The 24634-nt window shown below is 35.4% G+C and overlaps 1 protein-coding gene across 1 annotated transcript in view; it reads left to right on the plus strand.

The window, feature by feature from the left end:
- The window catches only part of LOC136024987 (uncharacterized), a 154568-nt gene that overhangs the window by 65071 nt on the left and 64863 nt on the right, over positions 1-24634 (plus strand). Inside the window, exon 6 of the mRNA XM_065700598.1 lies at positions 11990-12169. Within this exon, the coding sequence (XP_065556670.1) occupies positions 11990-12169 (180 nt within the window). The remainder of the gene's footprint in view (positions 1-11989; positions 12170-24634) is intronic.

Below are 24634 nucleotides of genomic sequence, written 5' to 3' on the forward strand. Positions count from 1 at the left end.
AAAATCAGCATAAGAAATTCAATTCTTTTGATGTATATATTGGTATCAAAATAATAATTTTTAGAGTTTCTGTTACTATTGTTCGCTCCTTACTATAGTTTGTTACCACGAACTTTTTAATTTTTTGGTTTAAGTAGTATCTATTTCTGATGTGTTCTTTTTGGCAACCTGTAGGCACGTAGTGTGTTTCGGGTTTGTTTGACATCCCACTCAATAATCCTGGAAATTTGTTCCTTAATACTCTTAGCCTTAGCTGCAGTAGTAGTAGTATCAGTAGCAGCAGTAGCAGTAGTGGTAGCAGTACTATCAGCAGTAGTAGGATGTAAGTTTGGTCTTTTGTCAATTAAATAATCCCTTCATCATATCCTGGAATATTACTGTTTCGCCCTTTTGAGAACCTGTATGGACATAGCCTCTTTTGATTTAGTTGACCTTCCCCAGACATTCCCTGGAATTTGTATCTTAATTCCCTTACCCCTGCTCTTTTCCTGATAATAATTAACATGTTTAAGCTATTGGTGAATTGTATAATTTACAGTCTCTGGCCCATGGTCTGTGGGGTGTTGTCATCTCCACATGTATAGTTATTGGGCCTTTCAACTATGTTGAACCAAAAGACTATCTCGAAATTTTGATCATATGTCTTTTAGAAGAGGCATGAGAGGAGAAGCCTTTTGATTACTCAATAGGAATAGTGATTGCTTTTCACCCTTCAAAGGGCATTAGCAATTTCAATTTCCGTAATAATTTTCTTCCAAAGTTTCTACAACAACTTCTTTCATCCGATTTGCAAAAAAATTATAGAGCGTACTTCGATCTTTACTTTGGCAGCGCTATTGTACTGCTGATAACAAGACGGAGTCAGATTTTGAGTCATAACATTTTATCTGGAGTATCTTGTATTGTTTAGGTCATTCTGAAATGGCACTTAGACAATCGCAATTTATGGCCTTAATAATTGTATATTTGTGGCACAACGTGTCTTATTATCAAACAGTTCATGGTAACGAACTGTAGCAATGAGCGACCCAGCTCAATAGTAAACGAAACTCTAAAAAACGAAATTTTGATGCTAAAAGATACATCAAAAGAATTAAATTTTCATGCTGATTCTAAATATATAAATTTCATCAAATTTAGTCTTTGTCATCAAAAGTTGCGAACCTGAGATAATTTGCCTTATTTTAGAAAATAGGGGCAAAAACCCCCTAAAAGTCATCACACCATCGCATTCGGCGTATCAGAGAACCCTACAGCAAAAATTTCAAATTCCTATCTACAAAAATGTGAAATTTCGTATTTTTTGCCAGAAGAAAAATCACGGGTGCGTGTTTATTTGTTTTTTGTTTTTTGTTTTTTTTCTTTTCCCAAGGGGTAATCGTATTGACCAAGTGGTCCCAGAATGTCGCAAGAGGATTCATTCTAACGAAATGAAAAGTTTTAGTGCCCTTTTTAAGTGACCAAAAAAATTGGCGGGCACCTAGGCCCCCTCCCACGATCTTTTTTTCCCAAAGTCAACGGATCAAAATTTTGAGATAGCCATTTCGTTCTGCCTAGTCAAAAACCATAATAACTATGTCTTTGGGAATGACTTACTCTACCACAATCCCTGGTGAAGGGGCTGCAAGTTAAAAACTTTGACCAGGGTTTACATATAGTAATGGTTATTGGGAAGTGTGCGCACGTTTTCAGGGGGATTCTTTATTGTTTGGGGGTGGGGATGAGGGGAGGTGGCTATGTGGGAGGATTTTTCCTTGGAGGAATGTGTCATGGGGGAAGAAAAATTCAATGAAAGGGGCGCAGGATTTTCTAGCATTACTATAAAAAAACAATGTTTTTTCAATTGAAAGTAAGGAGTAGTATTGAAACTTAAAATGAACAGAGATTATTACGCATATAAGGGGTTCTAAAAATACTTTAGCATAAAGACCGAGGTATTTAAGAGGAGATAAATACCTCGCTCTTGATGCTAAAGTATTTTTAGTAATTTCAACTATTTATTCTACGGCAATCTTACGATTGGGACAAATCTTACGATTTAGTGTAAAGAGCGAGGTATTAACGAGGGTACAAACGTCCTCGTATACATAATAAAATTATAAGAATAAAAAAGTTTGTTACATAAGTTAATTCTTAAGTTACTAATATTTTTTACTTATAAAAACTTTCGTTAAAAATTAAAAGTTCTAGTTGCCTTTTTAAGTAACTGAAAAATTGGAGGGCAAATAGGCCTCCTTCCCCACCCCTTATTTCTCAGAATCGTCTAATCAAAACTAAGAGAAAGCCATTTAGCCAAAAAAAAGAATTAATATACCAATTTCATTCTAACAATTTATGTGCGGAGAACCAAAATCAAACATGCATTAATTCAAAAACGTTCAGAAATTAAATAAAAAAAGCTAGTTTTTTTTTAACTGAAAGTAAGGAGCGACATTAAATTTAAAACGAACAGAAATTATTCCGTATATGAAATGGGTTGTCCCCTCCGCAATCCCTCGCTCTTTACGCTAAAGTTTGACTCTTTGCCACAATTTTACTTTTTAAAGCAATTAAAAGCTTTAGCGTAAAGAGCGAGGGATTGCGGAGGGGACAACCCATTTCACACACGGAATAATTTCTATTCGTTTTAAGTTTTAATGTCGCTCCTTACTTTCAGTTAAAAAAACTAGTTTTTCTTTGTTTAATTCATTTAGAGTTCATGGTCTTAGGTCCTTTTATTTCTGGATTTAAATCTATAATTAGTTGGAAAAGGATTATAATATCTTTACAGCAATTACACTGAAAACAACAAATTCAGTTTAAAAGTATAGAAATCTCATTGGGAGCTATGTAAAGGATTCTTTTGAATTTAAATTAATCTGATGCTGGTTGTTTGACAGCATGGTGAGTAAAAACTGGTTTGATTTTGGGGTTTGGCTTATTGTCCATAGATGTTGGATATACCATTATGACGGAATATGTACATTCGTCGGTGTTGAATTTCGTGCAATATAATGTTGAAGAAGGGGTAAGTGATGAAGCTATTGTTAACCATGCTGTTGGCCTTATCGACGAGAAGTCTATAATGGCAGCTAAAAATAGAACTTTTGTCTCGTGTTTATGAGGATGAAAGTGTACAAGGACGCAAAGGTGATCAAGCTCATTACCGTTACATAAAGGACATGATAGAAATCTTTCAGAAATGTGATACCGAAAACTTGTCTTTGCTGACATACGTGATAACTTTGCCTACCTGTTGTTCCTGCTGCTGCTTATTTTATCTTAGCCTCAAAGCTTGTAAGCATTAATTCGGAACTTAAGCAAATTCGGTAGAAAATTTCGTCTTATGATCGTAATTTCCCCCTCCTAGAATCCCTGGTCCTCAGTGATTGGATCATGATCAGACGACTGTTGTTATTTCAATAGTCCCATCACAATTAAACATTCCTGCAAAGCGTCCCGAAATAATAAACTGTATTCCATTTCATGAATTCATTCATAGCAGTAAGCCCTATGGCGATAAGCTTGTGATATGAATTGATAAAATTGCTGCAAAGGACTTTTGCAATGCTGTTCCATCCTTTGTGAGAGATAGTGACGTCAAATCTAGTCATATCTCAAATCATTAAAGGTATACCAACCAATTTTGACAGGGGGATGGTAATTGATTGCTGTAATAAGACTCATGCGAAACGAAACGGTAATTCTTTGGCTGTTAGAGTATTTTTTGAAAACGTTGTTTAGCTCACTAATGTACTTCAACTTGGTATAAAGAGTGGGTATGAGATACAACGAATTTACGAATTCCAATGCCCATCCAAGTGCTGTTACAATTGCCAATCACCTATTCACTTAAAATCAAATTGTGGTATAGAAAAATGCTGCTCCCGTTGTGCAGGGCAACATGAATCCTCGCCTGATTCTTCATACCAGACTACACCAAAATGTGGAAAATGTCAACGCAATCACGTGTCATTTTCATTGAAATACTGAACTGCTCGTGAACTTTTGTCGAAACGATCATCTTACACAAGAAAATAAGTGCTAGGACTAACATCGCTATACGCTCGTTCAATATGAACAGTACGAAGCATAAAGACGTTTCTTTAGATCACAAATTAGAAAATGTTGATCTTTTATTCCTCCATCGACATGTCATACCTTTAGTGAGCTTAATTTCCCTACGCAGAAGTAACAAAAGTTTTGTTTTTTCTAAAAGTGCCCGCGAAACCTCTGGCATACCATCAGGTGGACTAACATGTATAATGAAAAATATGCTGTTTTAACCACCCCCTTTATATTATCAGCCCGCGAAACCTCTGGCAGACCATCAGGTGGACTAGCATGTATAATGAAAAATATGGTGGACTAACATCAGGTGGACTAACATGTATAATGAAAAATATGCTGTTTTAACCACCCCCTTTATATTATCAGCCCGCGAAACCTCTGGCAGACCATCAGGTGGACTAGCATGTATAATGAAAAATATGCTGTTTTAACCACCCCCTTTATATTATGACGAGAGTGATTGTCATATTGCCATTTGTCTTGCCAATCTTGTCCTCATTTATGTTTATATCCCCTGTGACCAGAAATCAATCCAAAGTTTTTCGAAATTCACAAAATCGTGTGAATTAATAGTCTTCTGAATGATATTGAGAATAATGGACTGGACTTGTTATTAATTGGTGAATGAACTGTGATATTAGCTCTTCGTTAGTGCTGACCGAGCTTCTTTTAGATTCACTACCAAGTAATTACAAAATTTTGAACAAAGATGCCTCCCATTAGCAAATAATAGTGGCTTACTTTCGGATACTGACCATTGTATCATTTTTTCTGGTCTCATCTGTGGCAAATCCATGTTGATCAGGATGAACATGATCACACAACAGCGTCTTTTAAGTTTAGTTATTTTCTTTTTTTAATTAAACCCAACTGAACCTTCACCTTTGAACCTTGTAACCATCTCCCCCTGTCCCTTACTTTTACCCTTAATGCTACTGCAGAAAATAACTTTCGTCCTAATTCTAGAAAATGGATTTCTAAAAGAGAATGGAACACAGCTGACTCTTCATTTTTCTACGTTTGTTTGCCTTCTATCAACGATTAAAGTCCCTTTCAATTCGTTTTGTACAAGCGTTCCTCCCGTTTGTAATGACCATGTCAAAATAAGTGTGGAAATATTCATTTAGAATTTATACGAATTTAGGGATAATTATTATATATGAACAAAGAATAGTTGACACAAAAGGAGTAAAATTGCACTTTTTCGTTAACTAAGGACTGGGACCTTAGTCCCAAAGGTAACAAAGGTACCTGGAAAGGTAAGAATGAATTATTCTTTGTCATCCATTTCACCAGCATCTGATAAAGTAAATGAAAGAAATCAAGTATAAGACAGCTAGCAGGATGACACATTCTTATAAAATGTCCAACAGAATTTTAATGCAATTTGCTGATATTTTTAAGGCAGAGTTGAAGGATTAGGACTAAGGACTAAGACATTTAAAGAATAACGGAAAAGAGAAAAAGTGAATATGTTAATCGCTCCACAAAATCATTCAGCCAAAGGGCTGGAGGAGAATACCTTAAAGCCACAGGATAAACCTGTTCTTTTTTTATTGGATAGTAAATGCTATAGCTTGCATTGGTGTGTAAATTTGATTGCAATTTATGCTCCTTGATTTATTTTGAAGATGAAAAATTAAAATATCCTATAATTCCAGAAAATTAAAGGAACAAGATAAAAGAAAAAATATTATTTTTTTTGACTTTTTATCCAAATATTGTTCTGATTCTGAAGAACTTTTTATGCGCCGTATCGCTATTGCACAGACCAGGGCTTCTTAAACTTTTGTAATTCCCGACCCCATTTATGATTGCGAGTTTCTTAGCGACCCCAACAAATATAAAGGAAAAATAAATTAATATTTTTTTATGATAAATTTATTAGGTAACAAATACATATTCATATGAAAATATATAAATTTAGAATTCGTTTTGAAACATATAAAAATCTAAAATTGAAATAATAGAATTTTTTTTATTATAGTTTCAAAAACAAAATGGGATTCTGACCGTCTTAATCAAAATTCTATATGATTTTGGTTCCATACAATGAACTACGGCAAAAAACAAAGTGTATGGGTAGCTTGTAGTCTTAGAAATAAGCATTGTTATTCTGTTCAATTTTGATTCTTTACAATTAACTTCGGTAAAAAACTAAGTGTATTGATAGCTTATAGTCGTAGAGATATGCATCGTTATTCTGTTCAACTTTGATTCTATACAATTAACTATTTCAAAGAAGAAAGAGTATGGTTAACATATAGTCGTAGAAATAAGCATTGTGATTCTGTATAGTTTTGATTCTATACAATTAACTATTGCAAGAAACAAAGTGTAAGGGTATCTTATAGTCGTAGAAATGTGAGTCTACACACTTTTGATTCTGAACAATTTACAATTGTAAAGAAGAAAGAGTTTGGGTAACTTATCAAACAGTTCGTGGTGACGAACTGTAGTAAGGAGCGACCAAGCTCAATATTAACCAAAACTCTAAAAACGGAATTTTGATACCAATAGTTACATCAACAGAATGGGATTTTCATGTTGACTTTAAATATATAAGTTTCATCAAGATTTGTCTTACCCATCAAAAGTTACGAGCCTGAGAAAATTTGCCTCATTTTAGAAAATTGGAGGAAACACCCCCTAAAATCTTACGATCTTAACGAAAATCACACCGTCAGGTTCAGCATATCACAGAACCTTACTGTAGAAGTTTCAAGCCCCTATCTACAAAAACGTGGAATTTCGCTTTTTTTGCCAGAAGACAAATCACGGATGCGTGTTTATTTGTTTTTTGGTTGTTTTTTCCCCAGGGGTGATTGTATCGACTCAGTGGTCCAAGAATGTCGCAAAATGGCTCATTCTAATGGAAATTAAAAGTTCTAGTGCCCTTTTTAAGTGACCAAAACATTGAATAGCACCTAGGCCCCCTCCCACGCTCATATTTTTCCCAAGGTCACCGGATCAAAATTCTGAGATAGCCATTTTATTCACCATAGTCGAAAAACCCAATAACTATGTCTTTGGGGACGACTTAATATGCAAATTTTGTTTTAATTATGTATGTGCGGAGAACCAAGATCAAACCATGCATTAATTCAAAAACGTCCAGAAATTAAACAAAAAACAGGTGTTTTTAAATGAAAGTAAGGAGCGACATTAAAACTTAAAACGGACAAAAATTACTCCGTATTTGAAAGGGGCTTTTTCTCCTCAACGCTCCGCTCTTTACGCTAAAGTTTTTTACTGTCTTAAAATGTAGAGTTAAGAAAAAGAGTCAAACTTTACGCTAAAGTTTTTTACTGTCTTAAAATGTAGAGTTAAGAAAAAGAGTCAAACTTTAGCGTAAAGAGCGGGGCGTTGAGGAGGAAAAGCCCCTTTCAAATACGGAGTAATTTCTGTTCGTTTTAATTTTTAATGTCGCAACTTACTTTCATTTAAAAAAAACTTGTTTTTTTTGTTTAATTCTCTCGAATATATCCAAGTAGTTACGTGGTAAATATTAAATCAAAGTTTATGTTAAAAATTCCACGAGATGGATGTGCCTATTTTTTATTGGATAAAAAATCAAATCTTGGTGTTATGTTTGAAACTGCTGGACGTAAGACCTCTTCAACATTTTTTATCGCTGAACGATATTGGGATTTAATGTGTGTTAAAGTTGAGAAAGTAACTTGACATAAACATGTGGTGCTGAATGGCAGAAGTACATTTAACGCCATATCAGCGATTGTGGAAAATTCAGTTCTAGTTCAGATCCAAAATTCAGTCAAGGGCTTTTTTTGGAATTGTAGTTTTAAGTTTGAGTCACACGAAAGCTCAACAAATTCCTCTTGAGCTTAAAGTGGCAGATCCAAAACGGCTTTTGAATCCAAACTATTTTTTTGTAAATCAATATTTAATATAAAATTTGTCCGGAACTGTATCTCTAGCGCTTTTAAGTGATCTACAATAGTTTTTGCAATAAAATTTTTACGTTGAATTTTCTTAATTACAAAATTGTCGACACCGGAAAACATTTCGAACGAATTTTTTTCGACCCTACATTTCCAAATACTGATTTTTTTAATAAAACTTTCAATTTTGTCGTTTGAAGTAAATATATCGCTATTTTTTCCTTGAAGAGACAAGTTAAGATCGTTTAACTTCGCAAAAATATCTGACAAATAACACAGCTTGGATAGCCATAAATCATTTTGAAAAAAAGCAGCAAATTCACATTTTCGTTCAGTTAAAGATATTTCGATCTCGCCCTTCAATAACAATAATCTTTTTAAACTTTGACCTCTTGACAACCATCTTATTTCTGCATGTAATAACTAAGTAGTGTAGTTGGAATTCGTATAAGAGATTTGAAAATAAGCGACTGTTAAGGGCATGGTTCTTAATCAAATTTATGACCTTAACAGCATCCTGAAGCATATCGCTCAATTCTGGTGCTATTTATCAATTAAGAAGCGTCCATAGGATCTTTATATGCCAGGACTGTAAGGTCCCGCCGGTCGCGAAAAGATTAAACTGACTAATTCCAAATAACATGCACTTCGTTCACAATCATACAATGGCTAAATGAAAATAACACCAAAGGTTTATATAGTTTCTTCAAAATAACACTTGGAAATTTGGTTGGTAATATTTATCAGGATTATTTCGGTTTTAAGAGATTGAAAAAAATAAATCGACATTTTTTTATAAATTTCTATAACATCTTCAGATTCATAGTAAATTTATACAAGATATTATAATGATCGGAATAGAAATGCCGGTATAAACAGGCTTTCCGAACCAGAAGATTTTATGAAACATTTATCTACGATGATTGCTATTTTTCTTTATAACAATAATTTTACAAGTAAAAAAAACATTTTTTGTTAAATTATATTTTTATCACTCGCGACCCCATAATTTTGCTACGCGACCCCAAATGGGGTCGCGACCCATAGTTTAAGAAGCCCTGGCATAGACACAAAATTTGTATGTAGCCTTTGGCTCTGTCCAAAGTAGGCGGACCTATAACCCTAAATATATCTAATTACAAATGTCGGAAGTGGATATGAGCGAGATTGCCTATTCCGAAGAAGAAAGTATTTTAAATTACTTAATTACCTAAAAGATGCAATTAAAGATCAAAGAATTTCTGGTGGGAAAAGAACTACCTCACAAATGTGCGACAGAATAGGTTCTATTTATTCCAGTGTACTGGAAGAAAATTCCACATTGCTCAGAAAAGAAAATGACAGACTTACAGAGATCCTGAATTTAGAACAAGAAATAATTGCTCTAAAATCCACGTTGTTTCCTTTTTCCTTCTTTTCTGCTCCCGGTCATTCTACTCCCACCTATGCCAGCAAAGTGAAAGGCCCAGGAAAACATACTGTGATCCTCAAGCCAATCGAATTCACCCAAAGTCAAAGTACTGTTAATAAGAAGATCGCCAGAACGAGTTAAACAAAATAGTCCAAGATTTGGGCAGAAAGACAATTGATCATGTAAAAAAGTTATCGGTCAAAAATGCTACTTCTGGAATAAATGGAAAAATAATTTTGGAACTGCCATCTTAAGAAGATGCACAAAATGCAGTCACAGTTTTTAGTGAAAAATTAGATTTGACAAATTATACCCCTAAACACTCTACCAAAAAAAATGCTAGAATGATTGTTAAAAGCATCCCTAGGACAAATGAAAAAGAACGCCTAAGAGAGTCCCTTTTGAATCATAATTTAGAGGTGTCAGAACTAGCAGTTAAAGGAGAAGCATTCAAAATAGTGACAAATAAAATATAATAGTCACAAAATAATAGTGACAAAATATTCTCAAAGGAGAAAATAAAACCCATGCTGTTGTTGAAGTCTCCCCAAAGATGCGTAAATGTATTAAAGACCACCGTGGTCTGAAATTAGGGTTCATGTTACACGAATGTGAAGATTATACCTACTTATTGAAATGCAAAAAATGTTTGTACGGACACAAAAGCAGTGATTGCAAAGGAGTTATCCTTTGTTCGTATTGCTCTGGAGAACATGAATATATGTCATGCACATTTTCTCGACCCTCCTGCCGACCATGTCAGTCAGAAGGACTTACGGGAACCGGACATACCTTGTATGATATAAATAAATGCACTGCCGCAAGAAAAATAAAGGATTTAATGCAAAACCGTATTGAATATTCTTATGAATAATTTTGATTCAAAGAGAGATTTAAAGTTCCTTACTTTTACAAGAACCCTTTGTGAGTAAAATCCGGAGATGTTTCGTGCATACCATCAAATTACAATAGCTTTTCTAAATTTGATCCTGATAAGAGGTTCTATAGTGCAGCAATATTAGTTAAGAGTGGAATTAAAGCTGATATTCATCATGAAGATTCTAAAAATGAGTTGGTTATTGTTTCTCTGTACCTCAAGAGTAGAACAATTACAGTGTCTTCTTTATATTGCCCTCCTTCAGTGAGTTCCTTAGCTTACCAGTTGAATATCCTAGACAATGTGAAAAATATATTTCGCTTAGTTATAGGTGGTGATTTTAATGCTAAAAGCCCACTATGGTCCCAAAGAATAGTTACAGACATTCGTGGTAAAGGATTAGAGTAGTTTTTAGCTAGTAAAAACCTAGTAGTGTTAAATGACGCCAATAAAAGTACATATGACCTAAGTGGCACACTAGCCCTGACGTTGCCGCAGTTAGTGCTTCTTTATTATCATTTCTTGAATATTGGGACGTCCTTTCTGATCATGTATCAATGTCTGATCACTTATATGTTTTGTTTAAACTAAAGTTTGAAATAGGTTGTGAAACTTGCTATAACCATAATGATTGTAAATTTGACTACAGGAAGTCAAATTGGGATAAATTTAGTTCAGTTCTCTTGAACAGAAAAGATAGTGTATATACTAAGGCGATTTTTACTAAAAATGAAATTGATTTAGATTTAGATAATTTTGTGGATATAATAACACAAGCAATGTTAGAATCAATACCAACACAAAAACATGGTCCTAATTCCAAAAATATGTAAGATGGTGGAATTCAGATTTATCTGCAAAAAGGAAAGCCTATAGACATGCCTTACGAATTCATAAAAAATATTGAGAACACGGGAAAGTGACCAAAACATGAAGTATATAAGAAATAGTTATAAAAACCAATTTTAAAAGCAAAACAGGATGACTGGAGGAAATTTTGTGAGAATAGAGGAACATTGGACCCTTGGAATACTATTCATTAAATAATAAAATCAAATAAACCTCCGATTAGGCCTATACATATGACTAAAGATGATGGCTCATTAACAACGTCAATTAAAGAGGCAGGTGAAGCACTTTTCCAAAATTGGTTTGGAAAAGATAATGTAAGTAGTGATAACCAATATCACACAAAATTAAGAAGCGTAGTTATAGAAGTCTTGACAATGGAGGACAATGATGAAGTTACCATAAAGAAAGAAGAATTAAGCGGAGCGATTAATAGCATGCGTCCTTTAAAAGCCCCCGGTCCAGATTGTATTGTTAGCCTAATTTTAAAAAGAATATAAATGTTATAATACCATCATGATTTTTTTTCAACCAATCATCAGATGGATTTTCTAAATAATCTTAGTTTGAAAATCCTCCCAACAGGCGGGACAGGGGCTTTATACTCGACTCTTCAATATTTTAATATTCAAGGGAATGTTCTCAAAAAAGAGGAAAAACGTCAGCAATTCATCATTCCTGCTCAACGTAGCAGTGAGAAGCATACTTTTATTATGTTTCCAGCTGTAAAACTCATTTACTGTGGTTATTACTAAGGCATATTATTCATTCTTTTTAAATCTTTATTGTATTGAAAATGATTACATGGCACATTTTATTAGTTTGTTTTTGCTAATTTTGCTTTGAAGAGGATGTAATTTGTTGAATATTGTTTATTCACTTTTCCGTTGGGTTTTCCAGATCACTGTATGGAGATCAAACAAAAGGCACTGAGAAAAGCAAAGAAAAGGCGACTGAGGCAACAAAACATAATTGCGGAGGGACAAGAAAATAAATGTGTTGAAGTACAGGCTGCTGATGAAAACCATTCTCAGGTCTCTCTTGACGTTTCAAACACAAGAACAAGCTCTGGAATTCAAGGTTGGCTGTTTTATGCAATGCAATTAGGCTATTCAACAGGCTATGCAATTATGCTCTACAACTTCGTAACACAATAATTGAATTCATTTCAATTTTTACACATTATTTCTTAGTTGCATGGCCTTAGTTGCTTTTTTAATGGAAACCATAAAATTATTTTTTCTTTTTTTTTACTGGCTGGTATTGTCCTCGTTTCTCTCTTCCTTGTGATTTTTGTTTTGCCATGATTAGCCAGTGAGGTCTCAAAAATTAGTTATATGAACTACTTTGAATATTAAACAGAAAAAGAAAGTATAAGGATGTTGAACTAACCATAAAGAAATATTTGCATGCAATTGAAACTGAATCTACTGCCACTGCCATTACTGCTGCTACTGCTGCTATTACTATTATTGTTGCAATTACTGCTACTGTTAATACTGAGGCTAAGGGTATTAGGATGCATAGCATGATTTCAGGAAATATTGAGGAGATGTTGAACTAAATAAAAACACACTATGTGCAAGCAGATTGTCAAAAGGAAATATCAGCATTTTCAAGAACCTGATCAGGGTATCGAGATCAAAAATTTTAAGGTATGTAGAGGGCATTTTTGAATAAAATGATGCTAAGTGCATACCGTTACTAATGCTACAACTATCGCTTGTACTGTTACTACTGCTGAAGCTAACCTTAGTAAGATATAGCTTCCAAGGTATGTTCTGGAAAATGTTGAACCAAATCAAAACAAAATATGTGCATGAAGGTAGTGAATAGAGGGTATCAACAATAAATCTGGAACAGCTTAGAGCATGAAGTTCAAATTTTTAAGGTTAGAGTATTTATTTGAAATATTCAGTGTATGTTGAGGGGGGATAATGAACTAACCGAAAGACACTATATGCCTACTTCCACTATAATAATAATTTATTTTTGAACCGCTACAAAAATCAAAGCGGAATATCAATAAAAGAAACAAAACAAACACTACACAAAACAGAAAAAACAAGAAACTAAAGCAAACGAGTAAGGCCTACGTGGGCGGGCAGATACTAATAAGTAGAGTGGGGTATTTTGCCAGCAAGCTCTGTGAGCTTCAACCCAATATCCGGGAAACTATAAATAGATATGAGGCTCCTATTCCTATAGAACGGAGGCAGATACAATAGAAAACGGAAAAAATGGAAATAATAAGAACGAATTGAACTGATATCTTTTTTATGAAAAACAGGGTAAATACCAGAAAGAAACAAAACCGAATGATCTGTAAAAACCAAGTATAATTTAGCAAGAGACTTTCTATTGTATCTACCTCGGTTAGCAAAAATTTTAGAGTAACTTAATTGGATTTTCTTCTTGCAATCAGCAGCAGTGAGAGTCCATAAGGATTTTAGAGTTTTACTAACGTTAATTCCCAGCCACCGAAATGTAGAAACCGACGGGATAGAAAAAGATCCACAAATTAGAGGAGTAGTGATATTGCTATTAAATGAAAGATATTCACACTTTGAAAGATTAAGAGAAAGTCCGATCGCATAAAGTTTAGATGCTACTGTTGAAACAGACAAAGAGAGCCCTTTTTTAGTCCTACTGATCAAAAGAATATCATCCGCATAGGCAAGATAAGAAATATTTACATAATTAAGGATGCAAGTAGGTGGGATATAGGAAAGGACAGATGATATACAAAGTTTGAAAATAGAGGGGGAGAGGACAGCACCTTGCCGGACCCCACGTCGTATTGGAATTTTACTATCTGAAACCCTCATATCCATTTTAATCTGCAAAAGGAATTTGAATACCAATATCTAAGAAGAAAAATTACCGATATGTTGATACCGTGACTAAAAAGGGAAAAGATAGCTTGGGAATGCGTAACAGTGTCAAAGGCTTTGGAGAGATCCAAAGCACATAAATGTAACTCGAATCCCTTTTTAGTAGCCTCAGTAAGAACAATAGCCAAAACTCGATGAGCCTGCTGGCAGCCTACCCCAGCTGAAAACCCAATCTGATTTTCACCAAAATATGCCAAAGAATTAACTGATGGGAGGAGAAGATACTCAAAAATTTTGCTTATATTGCAGGAAACCGTTATTGGCCTGTAAGATGCACACTCAGTCGGGATCTTTCCTCTTTTCAGGATCGAAGTAACTGTTCCACACAAAAACCTTTCAGGCACAACTGAGGTGCATAAGCACATTTGAAACAGAAGTTCTAAATGTTGGACTAGAGCTGGACAATCAACATTTAGGTGTTTGACACTTATACCATCACAATCAATGGAGCTAGACTTAAGCTTTTTTTTAGCTTGTGCCACCGAAACTAAATTAACTGGGAGGATCTGGTTCTGGCAGAATGATATGGGAAGCGCTGAAATAAGAAACCTCTTAAAAGTAGCATGAACAAAATGATTTATAGTATTGAAAATCTGGTCGTAATATTTGCACCAGGCAGCAGGACTAATTGGGCTACTTGTTGACGAAGAGTCATCGATTTTATTGGAATTTACCACATTTTTCCAATCGAGATTACTTGACGGGAATTTACAAATTTTAGATTTTGCAGACCGTAAATACTTTTTATACTCTAATTTAGTTTTCTGTTTAAGCTAAAATACTACACCGCTACGTGGTCGTTCGCAAGAAACCCAAATACGTAGCCAAAATTTGGCTTTATTTTTCACTGATTTTAGACCCGGATCCCAAGACCATTCAGGCTTCCGCGTACTAAATTTAACACATTCTTCGGGAACAGCCACCCTCTCAGCTTCCTTCATGCATGATATAATATCAAAGTAATATTTATTCAGAAAATTCTTATCATTTACAAATTTAGATCCAACCTGAAGTAGCTGAAAAAGAACTTTTATCCTAGACAAAAAAGCTGTAAGGGTAGAAATATAAAGAGCCTAATTAGCCTTATTCCAATTTCGTCTGGTAAACCATGTACGATTCCCACGTCTAGTGGAACTATCTTGCGACAGAGAAATACAAAGCATGAAGGAAATTGGTAGGTGTCTATATCGCTTTCTATTTCATGTACAGAAACAGTCGAAACAGATAAGTTAGGAGAGCAAAGAACATGATCAATATTAGTAAGGCTCCCAGAATGATGGATGTAAGAAAACAGACGATTCTTATCCACTAGCTTAAACTCAGATAAAGACTCGAAAACCATATCAGACCAAATATTTGAATTCAGTAAATCAGCATTATAATCCCCGGCAACAACAAATTGATAACCGAGAGATGATGCGGATTCTGTCACTTTTTTCAAAACACTACAGGTCTTGACAAACTTGTTCAGTGATTGAACCGACTTACAATCACAAGGAAAATACACATTTATAAGTATTAAATCGGCAATTTGCACAGCCAAGAGGTTTTCATCACTATGGAACTGCACAGGCGTCGTGGATGAAAAGGAGCTACGTCTCAGTATACAGGCGAGGCCTCCGGAAGGTCTACCAAACGTAGATCTTGCAGCACTCACAAAAGTAATATGGTTTGCACTCCGTTTCAACAAGTTGGTATTATTTGAAGATAAAAGATGCTTTTGAAGACGAACGAGGTCATAGTTGCTCGAAAGTTCGTTAATGATGTGCTCTTTTTGACGTGTTTCATTTATATTGTACGATATAACCGAGAATTTTTGTGACATCATTTTTTCATAGCGGTCGCAATACGAGACTTGATCACTGGACATAATAAACTATAAGATGTATGAAAATCGCCACAGTTTGCACATTTAGGTCTATTTTTACAGGGCGCATCTTTCGAAAAATGTGATTTTCGGCGCAGCGCGCACATTTTTCCACCTGACTGGTAAATTCGTTGATAAAGTGATCAGGAGACCTGCACTTAAAGCAACATCGCGGTACACTTACGAAATCATAAATTCTGAAAATTTCGTAACCTATTTTTACTCCATTCTTCATAGCGTCACGTTTTGCAAACGAATCTGAAAAGTCTAGCTTGACAGTTTGGGACAAACCAATTCGGTTTGCGTCAACGACTCCTGAGTACGTTTTGAATTCGGAAGCATTAAATGACAGCGGGATTCCTTTTATTATTCCAAGGTAACGTTTCTGCAGAATCTTTTTGCCAATACTTGAGACTACAGACTTCACAGACTCACAGAAATCAGAAGCTACCGATTTTTCAATGTTCACGAACAGTTTATCTCCCACCGGCCGAATACTAGCAACCGATCATGACCACTGAATTGATCGATAAAGTCTTTGCGGCTTGTCGGATCTCTAATAAATGGTGGCAATTTAGAGACAACAATAGTAGAGTGGTTATCGGAAGGTTTCGAGGCTCCAGGCTGTTGTAATGGCGGGAAATGGTTGGAAAACACATAAACTGATTAGAAATAGTCTTTAGCTGGATGCGCAGCTCGTTTACTCCCGAAAAGAGAGCAGATTAAGCTGTAGCTGGTATCAATGGGACTGCACTAGGGTTTAATATACGAAATACGGGATGTCAAAATCATCTGTATTGCCCTTCTTGATAAGATCCAGTATATCTCCTAAATGACTTAGTGGCGCTTTCAATCCAGTTCGCTTCAGAAATAAAGCATCTGGATACAGCTTGGACCCAAGCCACTTCTTCGCATTCACAATATCATTGACGTTAAAAAATTCTCTACCAAACTTCTTAATCATCTCATCATCAATTCCTTTTTCAACATTTTGCTGAACAAAATTTAACACCGGAGAAAATGCAAATTGTCCTCATCACCTCCGTGCATGTTAACTAATTATAGCGCGCTCACAGTGAAATGCGTGAAATGCACAGTGAAATAACTTGAATGCGGCTCACAGTGATTGCAATCTTGAATGCAAATTAAATCATGAGCGATGGAAATTAAATAATAAGCGAGGGAAGCGTAGTTTCTTGCTACCTGATCCCCGCAATTTAAGGGAGAATCCAGTCCCGGCAGGTACAACGGCTATTGCGACTACTGTAACTGCTATAACTACTACTGAAGATAAGAGTATTAAGGGGAAACTCTCAGGGAGTTTAAACTAAACTTCTAAGTGTTAAGAAGGATGATAAATTAAATAAAAGCACAATAAGCAGATGCAAGTTGCCAAAAGGGCGTATTAGCAATTTTTCAGGAACGAGTTAGTTTATTATGTTAAAGTTTTATGGCATGTTGAGAAAACCAAAATACTCTATGTCGACACTTCTGCTATTATTACAACAAATACTTCTGCAAAAAAACTACTACTACGACCAGTAGTATTAGTGAAGTAAAGGGTATTAAAGTGAAACCTTTGGGGGATCTTTAGGAGGATGTTGAACTAACCAAAAGGTAATATATGCATACACCTTCTTCACCGACTACTACTGCTAATACTACCGCTACTGAACCAAAGGGTAAAAAGGTAAAACTTTTAGGGAATATTAGGGTGGTTCTAAACTAAATCAAAAAGCACTATGTCAATGCAGGTCGTCAAAAAGACACAACAGCCTTATGCCTGAAAAAGCGCAGAGTATTAAGTTGAAACTTTTTGTACATGTTTAGGGGGTAGTTGAACTACCCAAAAGGTAAATATGCATACTTAATACTACTTATTTTGATGCTAAACTATTACCAAGACTGAAGATATTAAGAAGAAATTTTCAGGAAATGTTGAGAAGGACATTGAATTAGATCGAAACATGCCACTTGTGGACCGGCTGCATCAGCGCAAACTAGCAAATACCAGGGCAAGGGCAAGGGCAAATCAGCAAGGGAATATCTCAGCAAAAGGTTTGACTGTAAAGTTCAAAATTTCAGAGAATGTTGAGGGGGTTGTTGAACTAATAAAAAAATAGAAACATGCCAAACGGAGGAAAAACACTAGACAACGAAACTATTATGCGTCTCGTCCTTCTTTACAATAGTTCTTCCTTATTTTTCTAATACAATAACCAATTTTTCTGGCAAATTATGGGCCTACCAATGGGTACGAGTCTTTCACCGTTTTTGGCCACTTTTTATGGAATTTATTGAAATCTCTGCTTGAAAATTTTTTTTCTGAAACACCAGTTCTTGGGCCCATTTGTGGTTGATGTTATTTTTGTGTGGGATCAATGAGAGGTGTCATTAAACTTCTTCTTGAATCATCTTAACAATTTGTATTTTAAATGTCTGTTCATAAAACCAGAAGATGTACGTAAACTGCCTTTTTTAGACGTCTTAATTTTCAATAAATCTCTTAGTCTTGTATTTTCTATTTATAGAAAGCCTGAACATAACGATAGGTATTTTCATATTTCTTTCAACCGCTTTCATTGTGTAAAAAGAAGAGTAGTTATATCATTGGTTGATCGTGTTATAAGAATATGCACAGAAGCTCATATAATTCCAGAGCTGAATTATCTTAAGGACATTTTATTTTGCGATGGATACTTTATAAAATTATTGGAGTTTGTCGATAAAAGATGCCAGAAAAAATGCATCAACTCCATGACCCCTAACAGATATCATCCCCTTAGTTGGTGATAAGAAACTTTTCACTATTCTACCCCATATTCCCAGACTGAGTGACAAACTGAAAAGAATCCTAAAAAACGTAACCCTAATGTCAATTTTAAAAACTCAAATACAATATAGAGTTTTTTGAAAAGCGGTAAAGGTAAAACTAGTCCCATTGTGGGTAGTGGTGTTTATAAAATTCCATTTTCTTGTGGCTGTTTTCATGTTGGTAAAACCCAAGAGAAATTGAAGAAAGGATATCAAAACGCAGGTCCTCTATCGACAAGGCAATGGGACTATGTGAATGCCCAGAGACTTTTGGTTCCACCTTTGCTCAACATGTCTATCATATTATTTCATTTTGTTTGATAATACCTTCATTATTGCCCATTAAAGGTCTCATGCAAGTATACAGGGAGGCAGTTGAAATTAAAAAGTACATTCACCTGAAGATTCCCCTCAATAGACGCACTGGACAAACTTTTCTAAGCCCCATTTATTATAAACTTATTAATACTGATCATTTTAACATCCATCCACAAAATTTTATTTTGCAACCTAATAGAATATCCAATAATACCCTACCTAGTAAGCGATTAGCCTTTAAGAATGCTTGACATAAATGAAATTGTGAAATGCCATTCAATATTATATTTTTTTTTATCCAGTTACCCTTTCATCGCTGTTTCGAAAATGTCTTTATTTTAGTGTCAGTGTTTGTTTTGAGGTTTGGTTTTTATATTGAGCTTTAGACTTTTATCTTTTTTTTTTCACCGAGGACTGCCAATTGAATCTCAACCAAAATATTTACATAATTTCTTCTTTTGTTTTTCACTGGTTATTATTGTCCTCATCTTTCTCTTCTTTGTGATCAAATAAAAAAAACTAGTTTTTTTTAGGCTGAAAGCAAGGAGAAACATTAAAACTTAAAACGAATAGAAATTATTCCGTATATGAAAAGGTTTGTCCCCTCCTAAAAAAAAAGTTATTTAAATTTAATTTCTGAACATTTTGAATTAATGAAGATTTGATTTTGACTCACCCTACATGAATAATTAAAACGAAAGTTGCACATTAATTTTACTTTTTTTTTTGGCTAAATGGCTTTCCCAAGATTTTGATCGGACGATTTTGAGGAAAGAAGGGGCGGGTGAGGGTGCCTAGTTGCTCTTAATTTTTTTCGATCCATCCCCTCATCAATACCGTACTCTTTACACTAAAGTTGAATTTTTTTCCACTTCTTTAAGAATGACACCTGAACCACAGAGGCCGTTTAATTAGAATAAATAGCTCTTTTGAAATTAATAAAAATACTTCAGCGTAAACAACGTGGAATCGAGGAGGGGACAGACCTCCTTATATTCGTAATGATATCTGTTTGTTTTAAGATCTATTGTTGCTCCTTATTTTATGTTGAAAAAACTTGTTTTTTTAATTTAATCTCTGAATGTTTTTCAATTAATGAAGATTTGATTTTGGCTCACCCTACATGAATTATTAAAATTAAATTTGCAGATAAATTTTACTCTTTTTGGTTATATGGCTTTCTATGGTTTTAATTGGACTGTTTTGAGAAAAACAGGGTGGGAGAAGGGGGCTATTTGCCCTCCATTTTTTTTTTTAATTTAAAAAGGCCACTAGCTTTTGATTTTATTTACGGAAGTGTTTATTAGTAATAAATATATATAACTTATAAATTAACTTGTGTAGCAAACTTCTATATTCGTATATTTTTATTATGTATATGAGGGGGTCCGCCCCCTCGTCAATACCTCTCTTCTTACGCTAAGGTTCGAATTTTGCTCCAATTCTTTAAAAAGTACCCCTGAACCACAAAGGCCGTTTAATTAGAATAAATAGCTCTTTTAAGGTTAGTAAAATACTCTAGCGTAAAGAGCGAGGTATTGAGGAGGGAATGAACCCCCTCATATATGTAATAATTTCTGTTTGTTTTAGGTTTTAACGTTGCTTCCTACTTTCGGTTGAAGAAAACTGTTTTTTTTTATTTATTTAATTTCTGATTGTTGTTTTAAATAATGTCAAAAAATTCAGCACCCCCCTTCACGGAAATTCTCTTCTCCTATGATAAGTTCCTCGATGGAAAGATCTTTTCACGTAACCCCTGACCACTCCCCAAAAGAAAAAATAACCCCTGAAAACGTCATTATACTTCGTGAATAACCAGTTCTATGTGGAAACAATGGGCAAAGTTCATAACTCGCAGCCCTTCCCTAAGGACCCTGGGTGATTAAGTCGTCCTCAAAGAAATATTTATTTACTTTTAGACTATGCTCAACCAAATGGCTATCTCAAATAGTTGATCTGGTGACTTTTGGAAAAAATGAGCGTGGGAGGAGGCCTAGTTTCCCTCCAGTGTTTTTGGTCACTTTAAAAGGACACTAGAACTTTTAATTTATGTCAAAATGAGCCCCCTTGCGACATTCTAGGACCACTTGGTCGTAACGATCATCCGTGAAAAAAAAAACAAAAAAACAACAAAGAAACACGCATCCGTGATCTTTCTTCCATCGAGAAATGCAAAATTCTACATTTTTGCAGATAGGAGCTTGAAACCTCTGCTAAAAGGTTTTCTGATAAGCTGAATGTGATGGTGTAATTTTCCTTAAGATTCTATTTTTAGGGGGGCGTTCTCCCCTTTTGTCAAAAATAAGGTCAATTTTCTCCGGCTCGTAACTTTTGATGGGTAAGAATAAACTTGATGAAATTTGCAAATTAAATCAGCATAAAAATGTAATTCTTTTGATGTATATATTGGTACCAAAATTCTATTTTTTAGAGTTTCAGTTAATATTGTTCGCTCCTTACTACAGTTCGTTACCACGAACTGTTTAATTTTTTTTTTTTTTAAGCAGTATCTAAGACATTTCTGATGTGCTCTTTTTGGCAACCTGTGTGCAAGTAGTGTGTTTTGGTTTTTTAAACTTCCCACTCAGTATTCCCGGAAATTTTTACCTCAATACCCTTAGTCTTAGCTGCAGTAGTAGTAGTATTAGTTGTAGTAGCAGTAGTATCAATAGCGCTAGCAGTACTATCAGTAGTAGTATGCAAATTTTGTCTTTTTATGGCACTTGGTATTAACCAAGTGACATATAGCAATTGTCAATTCTGTCGGTCGGTCTGTCTGTCTGTCGGTCTGTCGGTCCCGGTTTTGCTACTTTAGGCACTTCTAGGTAAGCTAGGACGATGAAATTTGGCAAGCGTATCAGGGACCGGACTAGATTAAATTAGAAATAGTCGTTTTCCCGATTTGACCATCTGGGGGGAATGGGGGGCCGGTTAATTTACAAAAAATAGAAAAAATGAAGTATTTTTAACTTATGAGCGGGTGATTGGATCTTAATGAAATTTGTTGTTTGGAATGGTATTGTGTCACAGAGCTCTTATTATATAGTCCCGACCAGATTGATGACATTGGGGGGAGTTGGAGGGGGAAACCTAAAGTCCAGGTTTTGCTACTTCAGGCACTTCCAGGTAAGCTAGAACGATGAAATTTGGCAAGCGTATCAGGGACCGGACCAGATTAAATTGGAAATAGTCTTTTTTTCGATTTGACTATCTGGTTGGGAGTGGGGGGCCGGTTAATTCGGAAAATATAGAAAAAATGAAGTATTTTTAACTTATGAGCGGGTGATTGGATCTTAATGAAAATTGAAGTTTGGAATAATATTGTGTCCCAGAGCTCATATTTTAAATCCCGACCGGATCTGATGACATCGGGGGGAGTTGGAGGGGGGAAAACCTAAAATCTTGGAAAACACTTAGAGTGGAGGGATTGGGATGAAACTTGATGGGAAAAATAAGCGCAAGTCCCAGATATACGATTGACGTAATCGGAACTGATTCGTTCTCTTTGCGGTAGTGGGGGGGGGGGGGGGGTAATTCTTAAAATTAGAAAAAATGAGGTATTTTCAACTTACGAACGGGTGATCGGATCTCAATGAAATTTGATGTTTAGAAGGATATCGTGTCTTAGAGCTCATATTTTAAATCCCGACCGGATCTGGTGACGGGGGCGAGGAGTTGGGAGGGGGAAACCTAAAACTTGGAAAACACTTAGAGTGAAGGGATCGGGATGAAACATGGTGGTAAAAATAAACACAAGTCCTAGATAGATGATTGACATAAACGGATCGGATCCGCTCTCTTTGGGGTAGTTGGGGGGGGGGGTATTTCTGAAATATAAAAAAAGGTATTTTTAACTTACAAACGGATGATCGGATCTCAATGAAATTTAATATTTAGAAGGATATCGTGGCTCAGAGCTCTTATTTTAAGCCCAACCGGATCTGGTGACATTGGGGGGGGGAGTTGGGAGGGGGAAACCTAAAACTTGGAAAACACTTAGAGTGGAGGGATCGGGATGAAACTTGGTGGAAAAAAAAACACGAGTCCTAGATACATGATTGACATAACCAGATCGGATCCGCTCTCTTTGGGCTAGTTAGGGGGGGGGGTTAATTTTGAAAAATTAGAAAAAATGAGGTATTTTTAACTTACGAACGGGTGATTGGATCTCCATGAAATTTGATATTTAGAAAGATATCGTGTCTCAAAGCTCTTATTTTAAATCCTGACCGGATCTGGTGACATTGGGGGAAGTTTTGGATGGGGAAACCTAAAATGATGGAAAACGCTTAGATTGGAGGGATTGGGATGAAACTTGGTTGGAAAATTAAGCAGAAGTCTTGCATACGTGATTTACATAATTGGAACGGATCCGCTCGATTGGGGGGGGGAGGTAATTCTGAAAAATAAGAAAAAATGACATATTTTTAACGTACGAAGGAGTGATTGGATCTTCATGCAACTTTATATTTAGAAGGACCTCGTAACTCAGATATCTTATTTTAAATCTCAACCGGATCAAGCATAATTGGGGAGGGGCACTTGGGGGGACCGGAAATCTTATAAAATACCTAAAGCGATGAGATCAGGATGATACTGGATAGGAAGAATAGAAACCTGTCTAAGATACGTGACTGACATAACTGGACCAGATCTGCTGTCTTTGTTGGAATTGGGGGTGGGTAATTTTGAAAATTGAGGTATTTGTAACTTACGAAAGGGTGACCAGATCTTAGTGAAATTTGATATTTAGAAGGATCTTGTGCTTTAAAGTTCTAATTTTAAATTCCGACCAGATCCTCTGACATTCGGGGGAGTTGGACGGGGAAACCGGAATTCTTGGAAAACATAAAAATTGGGGTATTTTTATATTACGAATAGATGATCAGATCGTAATGAAATTTGATTTTTAGAAGGAATTCATGTCCCAGAGCTCTTATTCAAAATCCCGACCAGATCTTTTGACATTGGGGGGAGTTGGAGGGGGAAGTCTTGGAAAAACACTTGGAGTGGAGGAATCGGGATGAAACTTGGTGGATAGAATAAACAAATGTCCTTGATACGTGATTGACAGAATCATACTGGATTCACTCTCTTTGGGGGAGTTGGGGGGAGGGGTTCAGTGATTTGGCGAGTTCGGTGCTTCTGGACGTGCTAGGGCGATAAAAATTTGTAGGCGTGTCAGGGAGCTGCACAATTTGACTTGATTAAGTCGTTTTCCCAGATTTTACCATCTGGGGGGGGGGGCAAAAAGGAGAGGAAAAATTAGAAAAAATCAGGTATTTATAACTTACGAGTGGGTGATCGGATCTTAATGAATTTTGATTGTTAGAAGGACTTTGTGACTCAGAGCTCTTATTTGAAATCTTGACCGGCATTAAGCCTCTTATTTTCCTCTTTAAATTAATCTATTGATTCATAGAATTTTGTTAGAGCTCATACCATATGATCTCTTGGCTCTTAGCTCTTCTCGCCTTGTCACAAGTGCCATATGAGCTCTTAGCTCTTGTTTTAATTAAATATCCCTTCATCATACCTCTGAGATATTACTGTTATGCGCTTTTGAGAACCTGTATGGACATAGTATCTTTTGATTTAGCTCTCCTTCCTCAGACATTCCCTGAAACTTTCATCTTAATTCCCTTAACCGCA

This window comes from Artemia franciscana, chromosome 3, assembly GCF_032884065.1.
Source record: "Artemia franciscana chromosome 3, ASM3288406v1, whole genome shotgun sequence".
Taxonomy (NCBI): Eukaryota; Metazoa; Arthropoda; class Branchiopoda; order Anostraca; family Artemiidae; genus Artemia; species Artemia franciscana.